At 42.0% G+C, this 26,772-nt stretch overlaps 1 protein-coding gene across 1 annotated transcript; it reads right to left on the bottom strand.

Annotated features, from left to right (window-relative positions):
- Window positions 1-25,577, bottom strand: Abraxas2 (abraxas 2, BRISC complex subunit). The gene is made up of 9 exons (NM_001106307.1): window positions 25,482-25,577; window positions 20,177-20,267; window positions 16,560-16,596; window positions 14,012-14,078; window positions 10,996-11,186; window positions 9,316-9,435; window positions 7,151-7,235; window positions 4,162-4,276; window positions 1-2,138 (listed from the first exon to the last, which is right to left on the bottom strand). Exons 1-9 carry the CDS (start codon window positions 25,575-25,577, stop codon window positions 1,669-1,671), a joined length of 1,272 nt encoding a protein of 423 aa, NP_001099777.2. The 3' UTR covers window positions 1-1,668.
- Between the last annotated feature and the right edge of the window lie 1,195 nt (window positions 25,578-26,772).

The following is a 26,772-nucleotide window of genomic DNA, read 5'->3' as shown; positions in this document are numbered from 1 at the left end:
CATGATTAAATAAGTTTTTATTGTCACATTTAACTGCTTTGTCAGATATACACTGTATATTTCAGTATGGCATAAAAATAAGAATATTTTCCTGAATGTCAAAATCTGAACAGAGGAGATGGCGATGGCACTTGAACAAACTGGGATTCAGACCGTGCTGAAGCTGCTAGTAAGTAAGGTAGCTGAGAAAGGCTGGAGCGCACTGCAGACAAAGTGACCCCCGACATCCAAATCAAATGGAAGTGGTTTGAGCCCAGAAAAACGAGGACAGCAGTTACAATGCAGACCCTGGGGCACAACCCAAGCAGGGCAGTCCAGCATCTCATTTCTAAGCCTGTATCCACTGTCTGAGACTGGGAGCTGGAGCTCATGAGTAAATATCACTATAAAACAAAATCAATCGTTTGGAACCAGATTTTAAGCCTTTTAATGGTGTCTACATCCTTACAGGTTTTAACTAGTCCAAGGAAAGGCTGTTCAGTGCCAAGCATCATGGGCTGATTGATTGCCATAAATGGTAGGTCTTGCCGTTTCCAATTCAGTGGCCCAACATACTCAAAACTGGTTTTTAGTGGTTTCACACATTCTGGGCAAAACTAGAAAACAAGCAGTACTTAAATAAAAGCGTAAGTGCATCCCAATGGTCTCCACACATTTGCAGTTATCTCCTAAATGGCAACTTTAGGAAAAGAGAAAAAGTATGGTTATTCATACTTGACGTGGATCTCTGCAGTCCTCAAGATTCCTGGATATTTTCTTAAAAATGTCTTTCCTCCACAACTCTAGCTGGGACCTGCCACACCTAAGTACACTACATCCTTTACACAGGAACTTAGTTAAATCCACTGTGTCTGGGATCTGGTCACTACAGACTCAGCCTGGCTTCTCCCTTCTGCCATCCACGGGTGTGTGGCCTTCCTCTAAGACTCCAGAACAGAGGCCAACTGTGCTGGTGCAGCCCAGCAGTCGCTGCTGTACCAAAAGACAAGGAACTGACTTCAGGACACTGATCTGGATGAGTACTCACTGGGAATTAGTATTCCTACATTTGGAAAAAGGCAACCATTTTAAGTGACAATACGTATCAGGCTAGTAGAAAAAAGTTGAAACAAAGCCCTCTCTTCCCATCTTACAAAACCATGCAGACAGGAGAAGGAATGTCTGACTTGTTCCAATTAGGCTTCTTGGAATTAACAAAATTTCTTTTCTGGCAAAGATGAATTTGGCTCATCATAGAAAGGTCTTTGAAGGCTGCTGCTAAATTCGTTTCCCTTTGAAAAAGCAAATTTCAAGGCATGATAGTGCAGAGGTAAGTTTCTGACTTAGAGAGTATTTATAGACTAATTGTGCTTAGTCTCTGATCTCTGATTTATCTTAAAGAACAGACTACACTGAGGAGTTTCACTCTGCCTAAATTTACTAGTACATCCATGAATCGCACCAGAATTAGGACAATTTGATTATCATAATGATTTTGTTGTGAACCTGTGCACTGTACCCAGAGGTGAGGACCAGTGGACAGAGGATTCTGGGAGTTCTATGCACAGGATGCTCCACTCAGGAGCCACGGCATCTGAGAAAGCAGGTCTCCCCACAGATTAAGTCCTCAACAACACTCAATAAGCCATTAAGAAAAGTAGTGCCAAGTGGAGAGTGTCATTTGTTTACTTAAATCTGGGAGGTCTGAGTGTTCCTGGGGTCCTCGTCAGGATGTGTCGTGGGCCGTGAATTCTTTGAATGTGAGTATTCACTATGAGGGGACTCTGCAGGGTCAATCAAATTTTCATAATCACTGTCATCTGTCTCCTCCCCGCTGTCTCCAGCTGCACTCTGGGAAGGAAGAAGATCTGCTCCACTTCCAGTGAACTTCAGTCCGGCACTGGTGGAAGCATAGTTGGAAGAGCCCACAGCCTGAGGCCGGGGCATGAAGACACTCCTTTCTATGCGAGAATGGCTCAGAGTACTTTCTTGATTGTTTGGGTGGAAATCGGAGTAAGGAGGTGGAGGATCAGAGGGCTCGGCATCTGCTAGAGTACTTCTCCCTTCGGCTGAAAACCCAGAATATGGCATCCGAGGGCTGAATGCTGGCTCCAGGCTTTCAGATGGCATCTGTCTGCTTAACAGGGCCTGCTGCAGTCCTGCACAGAAACAGGGAGAATGTCTTAACAAGTTCTGCGTCTTCATAGCTTTTACCTTCACTTGTTAATGGTAACGAATGTTCTGGAAATGAGCAGCAATGTTGTGAACTCATCATTGCTAATATTTTATAAATGGTTTCTCTATACATTAATTTTTTTGCATATCAAGCATCAGACAGTTACACAGTCTCAAAAAACAAAAACAAAAAGTAACCAGAGTTGAAAGTCCAGGCAATCTCATTAGAAGTACAGCCCCATGAAGCAGAACATAGACTTGTAACTCCAGATTTTGAGCTATTTTACCCACCTGTTGCCCACTGTGCTAAAGAACTTGGGACTACCAGCTGACACTGAAAACCATTCTTAATACCTTTACAAGTCACATGAACAGGGAATATTTATCCTATCAAATGCCATCTGCTGCTCTTTTAATGCGTATTTGTGTCTGAGCCTACCATTTGCATAAAAGTGGCCAATGAGGCCAGAAGAGGGCACTGTGTCCTCTGGAACTAGATTTCCATATAGTTGTGAGTTTCCCCACATAGGTGCTAGGAACCAAACTTAGTCCTCTGCAGGAACAGCAAGATCTCTTAAACCATCTCTCTGGCCCCCAAGAATTTGGTGCTAGAAACAGATGATATTGTCAATACATTCAAAAATCTGTACCAAATTTCTTAGATCTGTTCTGACTTCTATCTGCTTCAGCTTTCTCTTTGGTCCTCTTGTTTCAGTTTTGGAAACTTGAGCAATAGCATGAAAACAGCATTTCTCACTAGGAAGGGAATGCCCTCCCTCCCTCCTTCATGTGAACTTGGTGTTTGCGTAGTGTAGGATTCTTGCCAAACTGAAAATATGGCTCAGTGGGTAAAAAGCTTACCTAAGAAGGACAAAGCCTGGGGTTCAGTCTCCAGCACTATGTAAAAGTGTGGTGGTCCTTGTACTAATTTCCAGAATTTGGGAAGAAAAATCAGGAGAATCAGAAATTCTAGGTCATCTTCAACTACAGAGAAAGTTCAAGGCCAGTCTAGGATATACAAGACTCTTCATTACAATTGTAGGGACTAAGGGAGGAGGGTTTTCAAAAATGGTCTCAAGTCATTTAATGGATACTTTGATAATAAAATAATGAATAGTTTAGCCAGGTAACATGACCGTAATTCTAGCTACTTTGAGCTAGACATGGTGGCAACATGCCTTTAATTCCAGTAGAGGCAGGTGGATCTCTATGAGTTTGAAGCCACCCTGATCTACAAAGCAGAGGTCCAGGACAGCCAGGGCTACACAAAGAGCCCTTGTCTCTAAAAACAAACAGAAATTCTAGGTACTTTGGAGACTGAGGCAGGAGGATCACAAGTGTTAGGCCTGCCTGGATAATATAGCAAATTCAAAGCCTGACTGACAGCTTATGAACATTGTCTCAGAAATAAAAAGTAGGGCCAGTGAGATGGTGTAGCAGATTAAGAACCTGGTCTCCAAACTGGACAACCTGAGTTCAATCCCTGGGGCCTACACAGTGGAAAAAGAGAACCAACTCCTGCAAACTGACCTCCCACTGGTGCTCATAGTAAATAAATAAAAACAAATATAAACAAACAGATGAATGAATGAACAAAAACAAAACAAAATTAAAAAGTAAAGCTGGGCATGGTAAGCACATGACTTTAATTCCAACACCCAGGAGGTAGAGTCACGTGGATTTCATGGAAAGACAATCCTTATCAGGCACGTAGCATACACCTGTAATCCTAGGACTTGGGAGGCTTTGGGGGTCAGATCTCAAGTTAGAGGCCAGCTTGGGCTACAGAGTAAACTCCAAGCCCACAAAGGATACATAGTGAGACAGTGTATAGGATAAATATAAAATAAGGCTGCAATAAAATAGAACAATGCCAGAAGGGCTGGAACGTAGGTTAGTGGTGGAGCACGTGCCTAGACCTGGGAACCCTGTGTTCAGGCACAGTCCCCCACCCAGTGAATAGAGCGAATCTCATACTGAACGGGAGATCGATCTCTAGGTGCTTACTTCTTTCTTGTTCCTTTTCATTTTTCTTCTGAGTGATTTGTCTTCTCAATTTGTTCACTTCTGCCTGACAAGATTCAACAACTCGCTCACTCTTTTCTACATCTGCACACACTGCCTGAGAAGAAAAAACACAAGAAAAAAGATTAGCTTCAAACCCAGGCAGGAAGTAATATACAAATTCAGCTTCATTACAATGGAAAAATGGGGCTGGGGAGATGGCTTAGCACTTAAATTCAGAGCATTTGCAGCTTTTCCAGAGGACCCAGGTACGATTCCCAGCAGGCTCACAACCACCTGTACTCCAGTTCCAAGAGATCCATATCTTACTTTGGCCTCCAAGGTTACCAGACACTGAAGTCAAAGTTAAGCACAGACATGAAAGGTAGAGCAATCTTGGGTGTTCATGAAAACAGAGCTGTGTTCCTCCACTTCCCTTTATGAGACAAACACTATGTAGTTCAGGTTGGCCTCCAACTGGAGATCTGTCCCCCAAAGCCTCCCAAGTCCTAGGATTACAGGTGTACGCCTGTTCAGGATTGCTTCTCTTCTGTGTGTTCATATGCAATGTTTATGTGGGCATACAGGTACATATGCATGTGGAAGCCAGAAGTCAACCTTGAGGGTCTCTCCTTAAGAACCACTCACCAGGGGTTGGGGATTTAGCTCAGCGGTAGAGCACTCACCTAGTGAGCGCAAGGCCCTGGGTTCGGTCCCCAGCTAAGAGAAAAAAAAAAAAAAAAAAGAACCACTCACCATTTAAAATTTAGCTCAGTGGTAGAGCGCTTACCTAGGAAGCGCAAGGCCCTGGGTTCGGTCCCCAGCTCCGAAAAAAAGAACAAAAAAAAAAAAAAAATTTTAAAAAATGTCTATGGGGTTGGGGATTTAGCTCAGTGGTAGAGCACTTGCCTAGCAAGCGCAAGGCCCTGGGTTCGGTCCCCAGCTCCGGAAAAAAAAAAAGACCAAAAAAAAGTCTATGTGTTGGGGTTCACACACAAAGATGAGAGGAAAGCATCAGGTGTCCCCCTCTACCACTCCTTGCTTTATTTCTTTGAGAAAGTTTCTCTCCCTAACATGGAGTTCATGAGGTTTTTGGCTAGACTGGAAGCTGGAAGCTAGACTAGAAGCTATTGATTCTGTCTCTGCCTGCTCAGTGCTAGGATTACAGGTACGCACAGGACCATACCCAGCTTTTTACACGGATACTGGGATCTGAACTCTAGTCCTCATGCTTGAGCCACTTTTTCCAGCTTGATTTTTTTTAAAGGCTGTGTATTGGAAGCTGTATTATATTAATCAATACAATGAACAATCAGTTTTAGTCATCATTTTTTAAAAAAATTATCATTAGGGACTAGAGAGATGGCCCAGTGGTTAAGAGCAGGACTGCTCTTGCAGAGGACCTGAGTTTAGTTCCTACCACCCATATTGGGTGACTCATAACTACCTGTAACTTTAGCTCATTGGAATTATCTGGTCTGAGTGGGTACTTGTGTGTGCACGCAAGCACACGCATAAGCATGCACACGCACACACACACACACTTAATACATTTAAAAAATTAACAAGTGCAGAATTAGCATGTATGTGTATGGCTGGGGTTGTGCCATGCCATGACTACATGTGGAGGTCATAGAGAATATTGGTGGAATCAGTTCTCTCCTTCTACTTTTTAAGTAGGTTCCAGGGATCAAACTCAAGTTCCAGGGGATCTGATGCCATTGTCTGGCCTCTACAGGCACTGCATGTATATGGTGCACATCCATACACAGGCAAAATATCCATATACACAGGCAAAATATCTATATACATAAAATAAAAAATTAAGAAACAGATAAGACAGATTTAACTAACTGAAAATAATTATGATAAGGGAAATCTGAAAAAGAAAGTAAGTTTCAAAGTTGAGGTTTGAATGTATGTAATTCAGCTACCAATAATGACTATGAGAGCTGGCCTTCTTTAATCAGCAAAGTAATGTGTGACACCACTTAGAAGCTGTTTGGCTAGTATAAACCATCTGAAAGGGCATGGTAATGAATTCAGGACAAAAAACTGTTTTCTACCACACATTCCTCCCATAGCAGAAATATCAGAAACTTCTAGGAAAGAAGTTTGGCACAAATGAGTGTGAATAGTGTCCCTTCCACTTCCTGTGTGAACACAGGCCCTAGAAACTGCACTGTACCACTTTGCCCTTTTACTGAGGCTTTCCCCATTTTATCTTATTGTAGTCTTTGGTTTTTCAAGACATGATTTCTCTGTGTGGTCCTTGGCTATCCTAGAACTCACTTTGTAGTCCAACTCAGAGATCTACCTTCCTCTGCCTCCCAAGGGCTGGGATTAAAGACATATGCCACCATGCCCGGTGGCTTTCCCCATTTTAGATGCTACCTTCACTCCTCCCTCTATCTGCTGTGGTCTTTCCCAGGCCTAGGAGAGCCAACTTTGCCACTTTTCTTCTCATTCTCAAATATAAGTGCAGTGGGAAGAACTGTCAGCAAGTGGCTGGCAGTTGGAGGTGGTACCATAAACACGTTGCATGATGGACCAGGAAGAGACAGATCCCACTGCAATCCTCTAACTCCACAGTGGCGGCTGGGGGCAAAATGAACTGATTAGATGGAAGCAGAGCTAGACTGGGTGTGAGCTTTTGACATTGTCTCCCCTTAGAACATAACTGACAGACTGTTCTTAGCACCTCTCTTCAAACTCACCTTTGAAGGTACTCGCCCTGAAGAAGCACCACTGCAAAGGGGTCCTGCATGTTCTAGGAAGCAGCACTACTAAGTCCTGCAGTGCCTCTGCCTCAGCACTCGAGGAGGCAGGATCTGGAAGCTGATACCTGACTACGTTATCCTAGCAAAGTCCATCCTGACTTTTGAACCACTGCTCATTCATTGGTCAGCTAAAAGATACATTCATTCATTCATTCATTCATTCCAAAAAAGTAGGGTTTGAGCAATATGAGCAAGTTGAAAATACCAGTTACCTGTACTTTCTCCTGAAGTGCATTATAAACCTGATAAATTGCCCTGATGTCCTTCATGACTCCATCCTTGTCAAAAAAGTCAGTACTAGAAGACAGGAAAAAAGATGTCAGAGTTATTAAAATCACCACGAACATCACTTCTACCACAGCATTAATTATGTGCTGTGACTCTAAGGTGAGATCTAAGCAATAAAATGCGTATCCTGATAGAGTTACAGGAAGGAAATAAAAAAAGAAACTAATTAAAAACAGAATATTTGGGGTTGGGGATTTAGCTCAGTGGTAGAGCGCTTGCCTAGGAAGCACAAGGCCCTGGGTTTGGTCCCCAGCTCCGAAAAAAAGAACCAAAAAAAAAAAAAAAAAAACCAGAATATTTGGGCTGGAGAGATGGCTCAGCAGTAAAGAACACTGACTGCTTTTCTAGAATTCCTGAGTTCAATTCCCAGTAATCATCTGTAATGGGGTCTGGTATGTCTGAAGACAGCTACAGTGTGCTCATATGCATAAAATAAATCTTAAAAAAACAAACAAACAATATTTTTCAGTGACTATGTTTATCCTTTTTTTTTTTTTAACTATTTTTATTTTTAGAGAGGGTCTTTCTATGTACCCCTGGCTGGCCTGAAACTCATTATGAAGTCCCGGTTGGTGTGGACAGCATGACAATCCACCCCCCTCTGCCTCCCAAGTACTGGGATTAAAGGTGTGTAACCACATCTGGCTGTTGTACTTTTCAAAACCTGAGGAAAGCAGCTTGAGTGATGGCTCAGAGGTTAAAAGCACTTGCTGCTCTTGCAGAGGACCTGGGTTCAGGTCCCAGCACCAACACTGCCAATCAGAAAATCCATAGCTCTAGTTCCAGAGGATCCAATGCTCTCTTCTGCTCTCCTCAGGCACTGCACACACAGTGAGTGGACATACATACACCCAGGCAAAGAGTTACATACGTACAATAAAATGTAAAAGAAAATCTTTAAAAACATAATACATAAAACTTGAGGAAAAATACAGTAAAATTATCTTTTTAGTAAGTATAAAAAAATTAGTACTTTTAGGGATTCTTTTATTTATGTGTCTATATTTGCCTAAGTGTATATAGTGCATGTATGCATGTGTGTGTGAAGGTACACATGTATGTTTGTTCATGTGTGTATAAAAGTGAGCTCCAATGTGTATGCTTGTGTAGGGGCCAGAGGTCACTGTCAGGTGTCCTCTTATTTCTCTCCACCTTATTGTTTGAGACAGAGTCTCTCATAGAACCTGGGCTTCTCCATTTTGGCTGTTTTGCTAGCTGACTGGCATGTCCCAGGCACCTGTCTATTGTGTGCTCCCAGTGCAGGAGTCATAAATGTGCTATGCCCAGCCCAGCCTTTGATTTTTAACTAATTAATTTCTTTTATGTGTATGAATATTTTATTTGCACACATGTCTTTGAACCAAATGTACACCTGGTACTTGCAGAATCCAAAAGTGGGTCTCCTAAGACGGGAGTTACAATGGCTGTGAGCCACTGTGCAGGGGCTGGAAACAGAACCCAGGTTCTCTGCAAGAGCAATAGTGCTCTTAGTCATTTCCCCAGCCTCCCACTCACCTTTTCTTACAGGATAAGAATCTAAACTCAGGTCTCATGCTTGCACAAGCAAGTACTTAATCTCTACTGAGTGTCTCTCCAGCCTCAGTTTTTTAGATTTATTTTCATCTTTTTGAGACAAGGTTTTACTATGTAGCAGAGGCAAGCATAGAAGTCAGCAGAAACCCACTGCTGCTTCTTCCTGGGTCCTAGGGTTACAAGCATGCACTACCATGTCCTGTAGGGCAGGTTTATTTTGCTGGGTTTTGTGGTTGTTGTTGTTGTTGTTACTGTTTTGTTTTGAGGAAGGGTCTTACTCGGTAAGCTGGCCTTGAACTTATGACCACCTCCAGCTTCAGCCTCAGGTGATGGGAACGCAGGTGTGAGTCACCACACTAAGCTTTAGGGATCATTTCTACAGTTTATTAAGAACAAATTCTGACATATGGTGGGGATATTGTTGGTGGCCTAGAGAACTTTCTGTTTTCTTCAATTTCAGTTAAAACAAACTTGACTTTGCATTTCTCCTTACACTTTGAAAAACATCAACAAAGAGTACCATTTCCCAAAGAACACAGTTTACCTTTCAACTTACCCATGCTCTTTAATAACTTTGGCATAACTCTGAGATGTGTTTGGCACTGAAGACACTTTGTACTCTTGCTGGCTAGTATTGCCTAGATTGGGAATAGCAAGTGATATCCTTTGATTATACCTATGAGGAGAATTGAGAAAAACAGCATGTAATAAGTACATTTCTCTTATATCTGAGGCAGGGTCTCACTGTATAGCTTACGCTGGCTTCAAATGTACACTCTGCCTATTCAGCCTCCCATGTGCTGGGATTATTGACATATGCCACCATACTTGGCTCTACTGCTATGTTGCCTAGCTAAATGTTGATCTTGTGGGCTCAAACCGTCTGCTCCCCTCAGCACCTCACTGTTGGGTTTACAGGTTCATATCATCATTCCCAGGGTTAAAAGTATTCCTTCAAGAATTGGAAATGACAGGGTTTGATTCCCAACACCCACCTGATGGCTCACTATCACCTGTAACTCCAGTTCCAGGGGGTCCAACACCCTCTTCTGGAGGTACCAGCATCAGGCACACATGTAGTATAAAGAAATACATGAGGGCAAAACACTCACATACATAAACATTTTTTTTTAAAAATGTAAAGAATTGGGATTGGAGGCTACAGATGTAGCTCACTGGCAGAGTACTTGCCTAGAGTGCCCAAAGCCCTGGGCTTAATACCCAGTACCACATGAACCAGACACGGTGGCACACATCTGTAATCTTGGCTTAAGAAGTAGAGGCAGAAGGATCAAAAGTTCAAGGTCATTCTTAGCTACACAAGCAAGTTCTGAGCTACACGGTTAGTACCCGGTCTGTGAGGGATCAACAGGGAGATCAAAAGAGCAAACAATCAACCCAGGAGGATCACCACAAGGTCAAGGCTGGCCTGGTCTACACAGCAAATTCCACGTCATTTGTACTACAGAGCAAGACTCTGCCTCAAAAACAAAAAGCAAAACAAAAGGATAAGGTTGGCCCAGACTCCTGTGTCTCCATAAGCTAACATAAAGGGCTGCGGCCATCTCGGATGCATAGTCAGCAACTTCCTTTCCCTTAAAGCAAGACTCTGCTGAACAATCCTTGAGGGCAGTGGCTCTAGCTCATATATTATCTGCATGTCAGTGATTGACAGATCCTGAAGAAATACCTAGAGGATGTCTAGTGAAATTCTAGACATAGTTACCAAACTGTAACTATTTCACTGATGTTGTCTACTGATCCTATGAGCACATTTCCAGAAAGAAAGCTTTCTGCAACTCCCAAACAGAAAACATGGTCACGTAATGTTTTCACAAGGTCACAATGCAAAATCCTCATCACTAATAATGGATCATTTTTACAATTTCTGTCTTTGCATTGTGTGTTTTAAAGTCACAATTAGACTCCAAATGTATTGGAACTATTTTTATATAACGAGTCACAAAGAAACAAATTAAGTGCACACCTGTAAGCATAACAAACGTATCTAGGTGATACTTACTCCAGACTACTTTAACTCATTTACAAGCCCTTGGGAATCTACTTGGTCCTGCCTGCTGAGTGTTGGGATTACAGATGCAGGCTGCCATGCCCAACTTCTACACAGGTGCGAGGGAGCCAGAATCTGACCCTCATGCTTGCTTTTCCCACTGAGCCCTTCCCTCAGCCCGGGGGTCTCTCTTTTTATGTACAGCTGGTGGGAAGCTGGTTTTACCTGCGATTTGGTCGAAAGAGAACATATTCTAACGCATGAGTAGAGTTGTTGGCGGTAGAGATGAAGCTGAAGAGAAGGAAAACCAGGTCTGGCACGCCGAGGACGCGGGTGAGCTGCTTGTGGATGACTTGCTCTCTGTAGGACATCTGCTGCTGGGTGTTTCTCCGGAATCTGTACCATCCGATGACTTTCTACAACAAAACCAGAAGACAGGAGAGTATTAAGAGCTCAGTTAATTCAGAATGCATCCAAAGGAGCACCTGTAAGCAAATGTCCATGACAACTTTACATTGGCTAGCCCAGAACTAAAAACAACCTTTCTGTCAACAAGTGAATGGATGAACTGGGTAAACTGTGGTACACCTGCATACTGGAATCATATGCAGTAATAAAGAGGAACAAATCACCATGGAGGAATCTCAAAATAACTATGCTTGGTGAAAGAAGCCAGTTGCAGGTTATGGAAAATAGATGCTGAAGGATCTTATTAGTATAAAATTCTAGAGAATGAATTTACAGTGACTATAGGATAGCCTCTTACACTGTGTTGTGACCCCATATAGGGTCACATAACTAAAAAACTGGTTAATAGTAAAAAGTTTCTAAATGAGAAATGATCAAAAATTAATTCAAAATCAAGTATGTAGGGCTTACAAGATGGCTCAACAGGGGGTTGGGGATTTAGCTCAGTGGTAGTGTGCTTGCCTAGGAAGCGCAAGGCCCTGGGTTCGGTCCCCAGCTCCGGAAAAAAAAGAAAAAAAAAAAAAAAAAAAAAAAAAGATGGCTCAACAGGTAAAGGGGCTTGCCACTAAGACTGCTGACATGACTGTGATATCCAAAATCTACACAGTAGAAGGAAAAATAAAAGGACTCACACAGGTTACCCTCTGACCTCCACATCTGTGACATGGCTCAGAATGATTGCCCAATGAGTGTGTGACACTCAGGTAAACACATACACAATGAACCTGAGATGTTTGTGCCAGCACTTCCAATGCTGCACTGCATTAATTTCCACTCACCAAGCACTCCCTCCTCATTCCCACCATACTGCTAGTACCTCCAATTCTGCGCCAGAGTGATAGGCAAACAATGACACTCATTTCAATTTGTGGTTTTTGGTTGAGGTAGAATTCCTTTCATGTGTGTCCTGGCTATTATAGACTTCTTTTTACATCTTGTAACTTGCCTGTTCTCTCAACCTTTTTCTTTCTTTCTTCCCTCCTTTTGAATACTTAGTCTCCAGTTGCTGTTTGGGGAGGCTTAGTGGGTATATGGCCTTGCTGAAGGAAGTGTGTCACTGGGGGTTTTGAGGTTTCAAAAACCACATGTTACTCCCATTCTGTTTCCTGTTTGATTTGAGATGTGATCTCTTAGCTGTTTCAGTTTCCATGCCTGCTATGCTGTCCAGCCATTGCAGACTCTGACCCTCTGGAACTATAAGCCCTTTCTATAACTGGCTTGGTCACAGTGTTTTATTTACAGCAATAGAAACCTAACTAAGCACTTGTCAGGTGGGTTCTGGGAATAGAATTCAGGTCATCTACAAAAGTAAATGTGATCTTAACCATTGAGTCATTTCTTCACCCCTTCGTTCATTTTTAAAAACTTTAAAAAGAATTTCTTAAAAATTGATCTGTATGTGTGTGCATTGTTTGTACAGATGCCACTGGAGGCCAGAAGAGGACATCAGATACCCTGGAGCTGAAGTTACAGCTCCAGTTGTGAGTTGCCTAGCATAGGTGCTAGAAATTGACTGTGGGTCCTGTGGGAGAGGAGCAAGAACTCTTAGCTACTAAACCATTTTTCCAGTTCCTTCATATTTGGGGACATAAGGTGGTGGATGGTGCTGTTTTGAGACAGAGTGTCAGGTAGTCTAGGCTGGCCTTCAATTCACAAAGTAGCCAATGAGAACCTGTAATTCCTGATCCTGCAGTCTTTCCACTTCTTAGGTCCTGGGATTATAGGTATATGCTACCATGCCCAGCATAAATTTACATTTTCCTGGATTAGTGTTTTGACTATAAAACCAATACATGTTTATGAGGTTTCACCTGAAGCTCAGGAGCTACAGCAACTGAATGCTGCTGGAGGAGGGCAAGCCATTTTGCACTGGGTATGTGAACACTGGTAAGTTACTCATGTACATCTAGGCAGCACTTGGACTCGGTGAGTTAAAGAAATGAAAAGAGGGCATGAAGATGAAGGAGACGAACGTTAGGAAGAGGTCTAAAAGAAGCAGAGGGAGTTGGGGGTGGATAGGATCAAGAAATACACTACCTATGTATGAAACTGTTAAATAAGTTTAAAATATTTTTAAAATTAAAAATCTACAAAATTATTTTTCAAATTATAAACTAAAGAGAGTGAAGCATCCATTTGGACTGACTTAGGGTTTTACTGCTGTGAACAGACACCATGACCAAGGCAAGTCTTATAAAGGACAACATTTAATCAGGGCTTGCTTACAGGTTCAGAAGTTCAGTCTACTATCACCAAGGCTAGAACATGGCAGTATCTAGGTAGGCCTGGTGCAGGCAGACCTGAGAGTTCTACATCTTCATCTGAAGGCCCCTAGTGGAAGTCTGGCTTCCAGGCTACTAAGATGAAAGTCTGAAAGCCCATACCCATACCTACTTCAACAAGGCCACACTTACTCCAACAGGGCCATATCTTCTAATAGTGCCACTCCCAGGGCAGAGCATATAAAAACCATCACATGGATTATTGTTAGTTTTCTGTATTAAAGTTCACTTTTTCCCCCAAAGTTTAAGTAAATGAGATCACATTATTAAGACTCATCCTCTCAATGATATAGTATAAACAGTATTTCAAGTCTATAATTTACCTTTAAAACCTACTCACAGGTATAGCTCAGTGGCAGGGCACTGGGTTTGATCTCCAGCACCAACAGAGAATGCCTATCACACAGCAGATATCATGGGCCCTGGTTGTTCTTCCTTTTGCATGCTAGAATGTAACTTCTAAATTGGGGTAAGTAATATATAGAACATACCTTCCTCCGATCTTTAAGAATTCTGTCCAAACTCTCTTCATTCACTTTGCTTGCATAATCATAAAAACTGTTTTTTAAAGAAGAAAAAAATAATTAAAATGCTATTATACTATGAATAGGCATAACCATGGGGCCTACAGAGCATCTAACCCTAAGAGATGCAACTGCTTCTCCTCCAAGGTTGGTAAACAGAGAATCAGCCTAAGTGCTTTCTTGATGGGAAGCTACATTTTGTATCAAATACTACTCAAGAGATTGCTTCATTCAAAAGACATTCCTTTCATGGGTGGAAAGTAATCAAGTAATTACAAAATGTGTGCTTTCAAATGGCTCCACTACTTTGTTTCTAAGTATCAATTACTTATGAAAAAAAAGATAATAGCAACTCATTTTCTGAGAAATGAGGGGAAATGAACATCTGTGGAATGTTTAACCAACCCTCAGCTGGATGCTTTTCTATTACATGTTCCAGCCACAGTGCTGAGGTACAAGTTCATCTCAATTCAACAAGGCTTTCTGCTGCTTTTATAGGAGACAGCAAAGCTAGCCAACTGGATGATGGAGGGTCTTGCACATGCTAAGCATGGTCCAAATTGCACAGCTAAGGGGACAGGCGAAGTGGACTAAAAGCCAAGTCTGGCTAGCTTCTAACAATGTGCTCACCTCCAAAACAAACCAATGTGGGTTGTCAGATGTACTGACAGGATGGTCCTTCCTTGTCCCTGGTTATAGTCTTAGAAATGCCTCCCACCACACACTTCACAGGCAAGAAAGCATTCCTGAGTCAGGGAAAAACTGACTCAGAGGTCAGGAGATCCCAGCTCCAGCCCAGTAGCACCTCTTACTGCAGGACGGAGGACAGACCACCTATCCTACCGGCTTCTCCTTTCCTGCTTTGTAAAGCAAGAAGCTTGAAGTACAAAGATGATTTCTAAGATTTCCTTCAATTCTGAGTCAAATCCTTGTTCTGAGAGTTCTGCACTTGCAATGTCTTGTGGTATTACTCAGGACGGTGAGACAGAACATGTCCAGTGAAGTCCGTCATGCCCGCAACAGACACATCCCTAGCCAGGCAGAGGTAATATGTGGTCCAAAACCTGATCATCTTTCCAGATGAACCCACAGCTGCTCACCTGGCTTCCCTGCTCCTCTTTCAGTTATGTGGAAATGGAAAGACTTGAGGTCCTTGGCTACTTTGTGGCCTCACTTATAGGAAGCCACCCTCCTTTGAAGTATATAAGGAATAAGGGTGTATGCATGGGGTGAGGATGACAGAAATCTCCAGGAGTGCTAGGTGTTTGCAGAGGGGTCTGGGTGAAAACAAAAAGGGACAAACATCAGGAAGAACCAGGCAAAGTGACTAGAAGGGATGAAGGAAAGACAAGGCTACTAAGAACACGAAGGAATGATGGCCACGGTGACACATATCTTTAATATACTTGGGGGGCAGAGGCAGAGGATCTCTGTTTGTCTGAAACTAACCTGATCTATAAGTTAGTTCCAAGGTAGCCAGGACTACATAATCCTTTGAGATCCTGTCTGAAAGAACAATGACTAATGTTTATGTAGGCACACTGGAAGGAAAACACCAGCCTGGGGTCTGGGAGGGGAAGAGGGAAGAAGCAGAGGCAGGGGAATTTTCTGAAAGACACAGCTCAGTCCTCAGGTGGAAGGGTATGGGCTAAGAAAGAGGACAGAGGACTGAAGATGTAGCTCAGTAGTAAAGGGCTTGCTTAGCAGTGAAGACTCCCATCATACAGCCATGCGACAGAGAGGCCTGGTGGGAGTGTGGCATTATCTACTCTTCACTCCAGGCGCCCTTTTCCTGCTGCTTTTCTCCTTCAGAATGTTTCTCTGCCATCAGGTTCTGTCCTTCGGTGGCCATATTAGAGAACTGGTGCATATTAACCAAACACAGAAAGAAACGTTTGTATTCCTTTTTTTTACTTTGAAATAAGGTCTCACTGTGTAGGCTTTGAACTCACAGAAATCCACCTGTCTCTATCTCCCAAGAGATGGAATTAAAGATGTGCACTACCACTACCTGGCTCCTAACTCCTTTTATTTTAAAGCTGATCACTAAAAATTAAATGTACATTCAACTGTGATCCCTATAACTAACTTTATCTATATATGATCTTTGATTAACTTTCTTCTCTAAGTAAAGAATTCTCAACTGCAAGGTTGAAGGGAAGGCTCATACTAAACCACTGACACTATGATTTATATATCCCCTTCCCTCTTTCCATTGGAGCACAGTTCTTCAAACATAGTTAGCATCCAATAAATAAGATTTTGGAGCTAAGTGTGGTCGCACACTTGAGAAGGAAGATCATGAGTTCAAGCTTAGCAAGATCTTTTCTCAACCAAACAACAACAAAAACACATACACACATAAAACCCCAGAAATAACAAACAGAAAAAAAATTGTAAATAGATGAGCACCCTTAATTAAACTTATAACATAATCAGTTACAGGCATAAATTTACTGGTTTCAAACAACTTTTTCAATGAGGGCCCAAAATTATAAAACCAAATGTGTCTTACCTAAAGAGTTTTGAACAGGGTTGATGGTTATGGATTTCTGTAACCAGACAAAGGAAATCAACTTAGTTAATCATGTAAGACACAGGCAACTAAAAAATAGCTCAGGGTTTTTAAATATTTCCTGTATTTATCTTATGTATATGAGGCTCTGTTTTCACGCACACCAGAAGGAATCAGATTGCACTGCAAATGGTGTTACGTTACCATGTGGTTGCTACAACTGAGCTCGGGACTCTGGAAAAGGGGTCAGTGCTCTTCATCGCTGACCCATCTATTCAACCCTATCTCAGACTTTTTAAAGTAAAGTTTAGGATAACCAAGACCATTTTGTTCCTGTAAACAGGTAGCAGGAGTGTATTCTAGGAAGGCGGTGCCGCTGCTTCCCATTACACCCAGACAGAGTCTCAGGACAAAGCAGAATGGAGGGAGAGTGAGATGTCTGCTTCCTGAGTCCCTGTGTGGTGAGTGCACGTCTGACAGCTATTGTACAACTTACTCAATCTTACCTATTTAAACAAAGCATCATAGGAAAAAGTAGCCACTGACTGGAAGCATTTAATCAAACTGGATAAAAGCTGTGGGGACAGCTTTGGAAGAGAAGGGCCTCAACTTTCCTACCATTAATAACCATCTAATGATGCCTGGCAACTTAGGCCAGGTGTTTGGAACACTGGACGTCCATTAACTCTTTCAAAGCTGGTTGGTATTAAGGGAAACAGTCATTTATAAGACCGATCCTAATGGCTTCTGAAAAGATGCTGGAATTAAGCAGAATGAACAATTTCTTCAAGCTCATCAGGGGGCCACGGACTGATTTTTTTTTAGAAGAGCATGAGACTAATTGACTATTCAATTCTATTTACCATATTCTCCCAGAGAGCAACTCATCACCTGCTGTTTAAAAAGAGACAGCCTTGGGATTTTAGGCAATGATTTTACCTCAAATAAAATAAAGCCAGAGCCTTCGAGGACAGAGCTATTCTCACTAGTTAACACTGCCAAAACACACGTATGGATGCAGGACTGACACTGAAGAAGAGTTTATATTTGCCTCACTACGGCACCAACTCATGGCACAATGAGAAAATGTCATCTACGAAAGTCCTTCTGATGCTTAAATGATGCAGGACATGCGTGAGTTACTTCAGGCACTGGTGGTCACTGAGATGTGGAGCATGGTAGCAAAAATAATACTTAAGATTCAGAAAAAAGAAAACTTGTCTTTTACTTAAAGATAACACTATTTGTTTACTGAAAACCCTAGAAGCAAGTTTTGATGTCTGAACAAGTAGTAGTCCTCAAGCTAAACTGTCTAACAGCTTCCTTCTTAACTTACAAATCAGATTAGAGACACACCATAGACATGACCTAGGCAAGATACTCATGAGGGAAATATCTGTATAGTATATGTGGAGGGCCTGGATTTGACATCCATACTTGAATATATACTTGAAGTGCAATTTTTGCAGTCACTTAACTACGTCTGGCAATTTAGATTAAAAAAAAAAAAACAAAACCAAAAACATCTATTTGTGTGCTTGCACCACCATGGCATATGTGTGGAGGTCAGAGGACAATTTAGTCTTTCCTTCCATTGTGTGGGTCCAGGGGTCAGTCTCAGGACCTTATGGTGGTAGGAGGTGCCTTTGTCTATTGAATTAGTTCACTGGCCTTGTATCTATCAATTTAACCTTTACTTACTAGATGAATTTTAAAATCCTAGGTGCAAATAATAGCTAACTACATACACAGATGACGTAAGAGATAAAATTCTATTTAGAGTTTTAACATGTATCTGTGTCTCTGGAGATAAAATTCTATTTAGAGCTTTAACATGTATCTGTGTCTCTGTGTGCACCTCTATGTGCCGTGGCATAGCGTGGAGGTGGTTCTCTCCTTCCACCATGTGAACGTCAAGAATCGAACTCAGGTTGGTGGGCTCACTGCAAGCCCTATACTCAGTGAGCCACCCTGCCAGCTCAGTTTTTAGGATTTTAAAGAGTTAAGCAAAATGAAACCCCAAACTTCCTGATGAAAGGCCCTGCACACAAAACATGTCTTTGCAAGGCAGGGAAGGGCTATGTGAATGCTATTATAGTCTTTACTCTTGCAGACAGATCAGCTGTTCTCCCTCAATTCTAACTCCACCTCAGTCTTTACCCTTGTCCCTATGCTCTGTACTAGAAGCCCACTAGAATAGAATTAGTGATTTGATCCAAGTGTAAAAGCCCAGACCCCACTCAGCTTCACTTTAAATTCTGTGTTTCAGAGTTAGAGAGTTAAGAGCACTGTCTGCTCTTCCAGAGGACCCAGGTTCATGGACCCAAGAGTGGGTACTCAGATCCCAGTACCCACATCAGACAGCTCACAACCACCTGTAAGAGGGAGCTGATCCAGACACCTATATTCACATATATATACTCACACATCTGTGAGAGTGTGTGTGTGTTCTTTAGTACATTTGCTATATAAATAAACAAAGCATCCCTTGCTCTATTCTGCTTATGAAGACTCCATTTGATATGTTTAAGGCATTCCTGAAAAGACTATGCTATTTATCAAAAGGAAACTGGTTGAAAGGGAGAGGATACATTCATTAACCCCCCCACCCCTCAGCAATCTTCCCCAGAGTAACTGTTGAGTGCAGCCTTCGGACTCTTAGGAGCATGCGGAGCTGTGTCTTTGCCAAATCTTCTTGGAAAGACGAAGACAACACCTTCATTCATTATAGCACAGGGTGAAATAAATCAACAACAACAGACTGATCCAGAGGCTTCAGCTTCACTGTGGTTTTGAGGACACTATCAAGCCAGCTGCTGAGTAAGAAACAGCTTTAGAAAAGACCCAAACGTGCAGCTGTGCACTCTAAGTGACATAACATCTTATATAACTTGTTTTTACTAAGAAAATATTTACTTTAGGGATTGCTCAGCAGTTAAGAATACTGGCTGCTTATCCAGAGGAACTGGGTTCAATTCCTAGCGCTCACATGATGCCTCGTAACCATCTATAACTCTAGTTCCAGGAGATACAACAACCTCTTCCGACACACATGTGGTTCCTGGACATACATTAGACAAGCCACCCATACACATAAAAACTAAAAATAAATAAGTAAAAACAAAATTTAAAAGATTTACTTTAGGTCTGGCATGGTGGCACATGCCTTTAATTCCAGCACTCTGGAAATGGAAGTAGGCAATCTCTTTTGGGGACAGCCTGATCTACAAAAGTAAGTTCCAGGACAGTCAGTCAGGACTACACAAAGAAACCCTATCTAACTGAACTACACTCCCATTTAGGAGCCAAAGAATAAAACAAACAAGTACACATTTTGAAAAGGGTATTTCTGGAGCTGGAGAGATGATGGATTAGCAGTTAATGCTGCTTTTCTAGAGGACCTACGTTTGATTCCCAAGACCCAAACAGTGGCTCACAACTGTGTGTAACTCCAATTTCAAGGTATCTGAAATACCTAGAATGAATTTCTAGCTTCTAGTCACCAGACTTCCAAGGGCACCAGGCATACATATGGCACACAGACATACTTGCAGGTAAAATATCCATATACATAAAATTAAAGCTATATATATAATTTATAAAGACTGCAAGCTTACCAATTACTTGTAGAAACTCTGTGTTGCTGATTTGTGAGTCACTGATGCTAAACGTTTCCTCTTGTCTTACCTCTCCCAGCAAAAATCCTTCCTAAAATGATAGAAGAAAATAGCTGGTTAAACGTAAAGATGATTTGTATTAAAACTGAAAGAAAATTAGGATGTACTATTTTATATCAATTTTAACAATAATCCACATAAGCTTGGCATGTAAAGTGCTGTTTTATAAGCCAGTAACTGGATCACAGCAAGCTGGTCTAATCTATTAATAGGATCATATGAAAGAAAATATTCCAAAATCACATATCACTGTGAATCAACAAGTCTCCCTGTTTTTTGGTGAGTTCATTACTTAAATCCTAGAAAGTCCCACAGCATGCTTAGACAATTGCAATATGCCATGGTTGCTTATATAAAGTTATATATAACTTCATGCTGCTTATATGAAGTTATAACTTCATAAAACTTACTTTACTGCTTTAAAACCACCACTAATAGTGAACAATAAAGACAATGGCAAGACGGGCTGGAATGAGAAATCAGGGTTTCAGCCAACATATTTGCCCACATCTAATAAACACAAGGCTTATTTACACTTGTGGAAAACATCTATTAACACAGTCAACATAGAATTCCTTTGCAAATTACCAGTTTGAGCACTTGCAGCCATGCCCAGTACAAGCATGGCTGGTGAGGATATACCCTATAAGCCAAAATAACCCTCCTGCAGAGAGGACAAACTGATCCACTGTCTTGTAATCTCTCTCCTGAATGACCCAAGACTTATTCCTTCCCTTTGCTCAAATGGCACTTAACTGTGAGGTTCTGCCCAACTAACATATAGGAAATGACACCTGCCATGCACTTCGTCCCCATCTCCTGCCTCCACTTGTCTTCTCCATCTACCATGACTTACAGGATCACCAATGCCTGCTCTGGCTGAAATGTAAGCTTGAGGCAGGCGCTGTGCTTGTTCACTGGTAGGACTGTTGCACTTATGGCACACCCAACACTTATTGTGCATCAGATACTAATTGCATAAAATCCACTGCAACAAGGCCTTGCTCTATATAATCCTCCATTTTCTGCTCAAACCAGCCACAGAAACCCTCAGTTTAAAAACATTTATAATTGCTAGTCTACCTCTCTGAGTGGAGAGGGCAAGAAAGATATTTTGTGGCCTCCCTGTTGTATCTGACTTGAGGGAGTGTTTGCTAGGTGTGCAGAGAACTTGCTAGGAGATGGGCTGCCCTAGGTTCTACCCACAGCACTGCCAGCCACCCCAAAAGAGATGAAATATTCCAAACTTCCCAACTACCCAACTCAGCAGTCTTAAATCGGATGTAAGTACAGATTTCCTCTGCAAAAACAAACCTTGGGCTGGGGATACATGTGGGTCAGTGGTTCAATTCCCAGCACTACAGGGAAAAAGACAAGAATTGCTCGGACTCAAAACAGATGACTATGACTACTAGAAATACTAACTGGTTCTGGTGGTCCAGGACAGTAGTGTAGTGACATTTTTGAGAATTCTGGAATCTTGGTTTCTTTAAAGAACACAGGAACATTATAAGATTGTGTTTTCACTTTAATCCCAGGTGTGGGGATTAGGGCTGCTCTGGACTGTCTGCAGCAGATAACCATGCTTCCTCATGTTCTAGCAGAGGCACGGTGTTGTCAGCTGCAGGTAGTTTCTGTGACTGACTGTGTAACATTTGGAATTCTAGGGAGTTTTTAGCAGGTACATAAATGCTAGGGCCCCTGAGAGGTGTAGTGGGTGGCTGCTGGTTGCCTGGTCTATATATGGAGTTCCAGAATAGCCAGGGCCACACAGAGAGACCCTGTCTCAAAAAAAAAAAAAAAAAAAAAAAAAGGCAAACAAAACCTCACATGACATTAAACATTCTAAAGTTAACTAGGAATGTTTATTTATCTCTGGTCTGGATTATCTGAGTAACTATTACATCAGTGGTTCTCAACCTGTGGGTCATAACCCCTTTAGGAGGTTGAATGATACTTTCACAGAAGTTATGTAGCAGATACCCTGCATATCAGTTATTTACAACTCATAACAGTAGCAAAATAGTTATGAAATAGCAACAAAAATAACTGTATGGTTGAGGGTCACCACAACATGAGCAACTGTATTAAAGGGTCACAGCATTAGGAAGGTTGAGACCACTGGATTACATTATAACAGGAAGAGGTAAACCACAGGCCCAACTTTGTTAGTGCACAGTCTGCAAGGTAAGAATGGTTTCTACATGTTCAAATGGTTGCAAAAATTAAAACAGATGTCTCATGAACTGTTAAAAAGCATTGGGTACTCAAATTTCAGTGCTATAAGTTCTTATTAGAACACAGTCACCTCATTTGTTCATGATCTACCCTTGTTCTTTCCTTACAAGAACTGAAGAGGTGTTAAAGAGACATATGACTCCAAAACTTTTTAAGAAGAGAGAAAGTACCATCTTTTATTATCTGGTCCTTTTCAGAAAATGTCTGCTTTCCTTCAAAAGCTAAAAAAAAAAAAAAAAAAAAAAAAAAAACCAACAAAAACTTTTTTCTGAGGTGTTATTCAGGGCTGTCCAAGAGACTCTCAAAAACAAAAGTCTAACTGCTATTGTCCTTGGTTGCCTCCAAGAGGTAGAAGTCCCTATTGCTGAAGATGCACTGTGCACTTCAGAAAACTGAACCCAGAGGCCCAGAGTTGGAACTGATCTGAATCCACCCTCCCTGAGGACTAGCTTTTATTATTTGTTTTGTTTTGTTTTAATAGCTTTTTTTTTTATTAACTTGAGTATTTCTTATATACATTTCGAGTGTTATTCCCTTTCCCGGTTTCCGGGCAAACATCCCCCTTCCCCCTCCCCTTCTTTATGGGTGTTCCCCTCCCCACCCTCCCCGCCTTGTCGCCCTCCCCCCAACAATCTAGTTCACTGGGGGTTCAGTCTTAGCAGGACCCAGGGCTTCCCCTTCCACTGGTGCTCTTACTAGGATATTCATTGCTACCTATGAGGTCAGAGTCCAGGGTCAGTCCATGTATAGTCTTTAGGTAGTGGCTTAGTCCCTGGAAGCTCTGGTTGCTTGGCATTGTTAGGACTAGCTTTTATGGTACCAGAAGGCACCATTCGAGCCTGACAGTTCTACCCAGCTATAACACTTATGAACCATATCAATGACCAGCATCACAATAACTCCAAGGCTGCAGTAGTGGCACACATACCTTGGCAGTAACCACCAGCTCTCTAATTGGACTTAAGATCTGCTCAATAAAAGGAAAACCATGGCTGATGCCAGATGACTAACCAACTCCTTTGTGCTAGTGAAATCATGGACCTTGGAGAACCTACAACAATCACTTTACTAAGGCAGCATAATCCCTAATAACAATCTAAACATTTGTCTTTAGACTCACAGATAAGTGTAGTCCTCCCTCCTTATCAAGGAAACATCTCTTTGCAACAAATGGAAATATTACAGAAAACCATAACCAAAGGCACAGTTGTGGAGTGCAGTTCCAGTGAATACATTTGCAAAATTCTCCCATACCTCAGGCTCAGGGAACATTGCAGAAGAGAGGGCAGAAAGACTGTTAAGTCTCACACACATGACTGCCCAAACATGTTTTTAAAAATGTTTGCTAACCTTAGCTCCACAGAATAAGTTTGGCTTTAGATTAATTTTCTTAGACCAAACAAACATGTCTTACAAAAGTAAATTTTGGTTCTTCAACTTTAAAACTGACATTACTTTCAAGTATTCCATATCCATAACTGGTAAGGTTAATACAAAAGTGATAATCATACAAAACACAATGTAAACTATTGGCCTTGTATAAAATTTCTTCCCTCATGCCAAGTATGAGATAAATGTTAAGGAGATTACTATTAAATGGCTAGAAATCTAGCGCTAGGTTTAATGTTATATCCCTGAAACCCCTGCCCTTAGGAGGTTGGAGGTAGGAGGATCAGGAGTTCAGGGCCAGCTTTGGTTGTATGACACTATCTCAAAACAACAAAGGATGAGTAACAAATGAAGAAATAGAACTATGGCAATTTCTAGAAATATTGTCCAAGTTTCTTATCTTTATAATAATCTTGCCTTATAAATAAACTATGATATTCCTAGGCATTCTATAAAACAGAATAAACAAGCACCAACTCATAACTGTGGTCCATGGACACTAGGAACATTACAACCACTTACATTATTAAGAGCTGACTGCAATACCAAAGGCTAGGAGTTCAGAGCTGTCTTTAAGAAAAAGAAAAAGAAAAAACTGTGCTGAATATATTCGTACTGTAATCTCTACCATCAACACTGCAGAGATGAAAAAGAACAGCAAATTCATTCCACTCAATTTACTAATGGAATCACCTTTCAGAATCAGTCTTTATTAATGGAATCGAAGATTGCTGACATCAAACCAAATCCAATTTCCCCTCCAACTAATGTTGTTTTGAAATGACAACCACAAAAAGCCCAATCTCTTATTTAACGAATTTAAACCGTTCACCAATAACAACGCACACTAATCGCCAAATGGTGGGCAAATTATGTCCTGTAAAAGCACCTATATCACAAAGAATTTCCAGTCAGAGGTCACTGGCATTGAAAGGCAATTCGTAAAATAAAGTCACTGAAGAGAGATTTTGCTCCTATGAACTCCATGCCCTGTACATTTCTGATCGCTCATATGTGGGCCTGTCACTTCCCTATTAAGACTAGTTCCGGGGATTAGGACACTCGCTGAGGAACTAAACAGGCAACTTTGAGGAAGTGCAAACAAGACTCTGCACCTAACATGCCTATTCACACTCTCCATTTTCCACTGAGGTGAAAACATACACAGTCACATCTGATAAGTATGAACGGTGACAGACACGACGACCCGTGAGGCCGGGGGTCAGGACTTGGATCCTCTCCTCTCATAAATTACAACCCAGATCTCTGAACTCCATCCCGACCCAAGGCACTCAAGTTTGGAAGCCCGACTCTCAGCGAGGGGTAGGCACCCATTTTTGGCTAGGCGACTCCTGACACCGGCGGGGCCGGGCGCTTTAGGTCCGTTGGACTAAGAACAGCTGTGCCAGGACCCGCCCGAGGCCGAGAGCGCCAAGAGAAGGGCCCGCGGAGTACTGGAGCTGGAAGGGGGCGGGAGCCGCCTGGGTCACAGCTCATCGGTTTGTCCCCGGGATTGAGGGAGAGCCAAGCGTCCAGCGGTCGTCGCTTGGCCGCAGGCGCCGGCCTGAGGAGAAAGCCGAAGGCCCCAAGCGGCCACGGCAGGGGGCCCGACACCTACGTGGTCGGCGTTGCTGTTGGCGCTGTGGAAACACACAGCGCTGAAGGTGTAGCCCGAAATGGAAGCCGCCATGATGGAAATCTCCACCTCCCCCATCATGCCCCGCGGAGGATGCACAGCCTTCCGGATGCCCCGCCACTGAGCATTCTGGGAAATGAAGTCGTCCAGGCTACCCCAAACTAGGACAGGGAAGTAAAGGATTCCAGATCAAAGAGAGCCAGCTTCTTCTGTTCTGTGTGTCCTTTAGACAGCGGCCTGACTGTACAACCTTGTTATAATCCAGTTTGTCCGTTCTGCAAATGAAGTTGAAGGGTGAAAGGTCGGAGATGATTCAAGCAATTGAAAAGGTTGAGATTTGACTCGGGAACAGCATGATGTAACTTCAACTTGAACAGACCACTTTCCCTGCCTGGTTGAGAGTAATGCCTAGGAGAAATGGAAGGGAAGGAGATCTACAATAATCCCTGACTGGTGTAGTGACAGGGGAATTTTGGTCAGAAGTAGTGGAGCTGATAAAACGATTGGATTCTGGATTGAAAAACAATTTCAAATATAAGCCATGTAGTGGCAGAAGGGTTGCAAGTCTGAGGCCAGCCAATGCTACATAGATTTGTTTCAACAAACAACAACAAAACCTACAAGTTTGACGAAAATCATAGAAGACAAAAGCAAGAAGCAATGAAGAAACTATCAAACTTAGGAAAAAAGGAACTCAGGGAAGGAACTAATTCTTCTGCAACTTGTTAAGACTTGAGAATTCCAAACTGAACTCCTGATTTCCCTGTAAAGTTGCTTCTTGCTCCTTTTCCAAATTCAGCAAATAAAACTGTTTATGACAATTGCTCAAGTCAAAACCTTTGCAGCTAACCCTGACAACTTCTTTTCTCTTGTTTCCTGCATCAGATCAGCTTCAAAACACACAGAGTCCCATAATTCACTACCAGCACATCTGCCACCCCGATCCAAAGCACCATTATCTCTCTCCTGGTTATGGCAACTCCTCAGAGAGAGTCCCAGTTGGTGGCAATTTTGCCCTTAAGAGACACTTGACATTATTAGATATTTTTCCAATGCCAACCCCAGGGGAAGAAGCTAAACTCGGGAAAGGCCTCATAACAGAATTAACTAGTCCAAAATGTCAAGGTAATGAAGTGATGCTGTTAACCTGCCAAATATATTAACAAAGCCAGTGAAATGGTCACGTTAATGTTTAAATATAGGGTGTCAATTATACTTGGCCAATCTCCAAATCCTACCCTGACATACCACCCCCCACCTCCTATTTCTGATA

This window comes from Rattus norvegicus, chromosome 1 (assembly GCF_036323735.1).
Source record: "Rattus norvegicus strain BN/NHsdMcwi chromosome 1, GRCr8, whole genome shotgun sequence".
NCBI lineage: Eukaryota > Metazoa > Chordata > Mammalia > Rodentia > Muridae > Rattus > Rattus norvegicus.
Note: the sequence above shows the minus strand (reverse complement) of the source record. Positions and strands in the feature narration are given on the sequence as shown.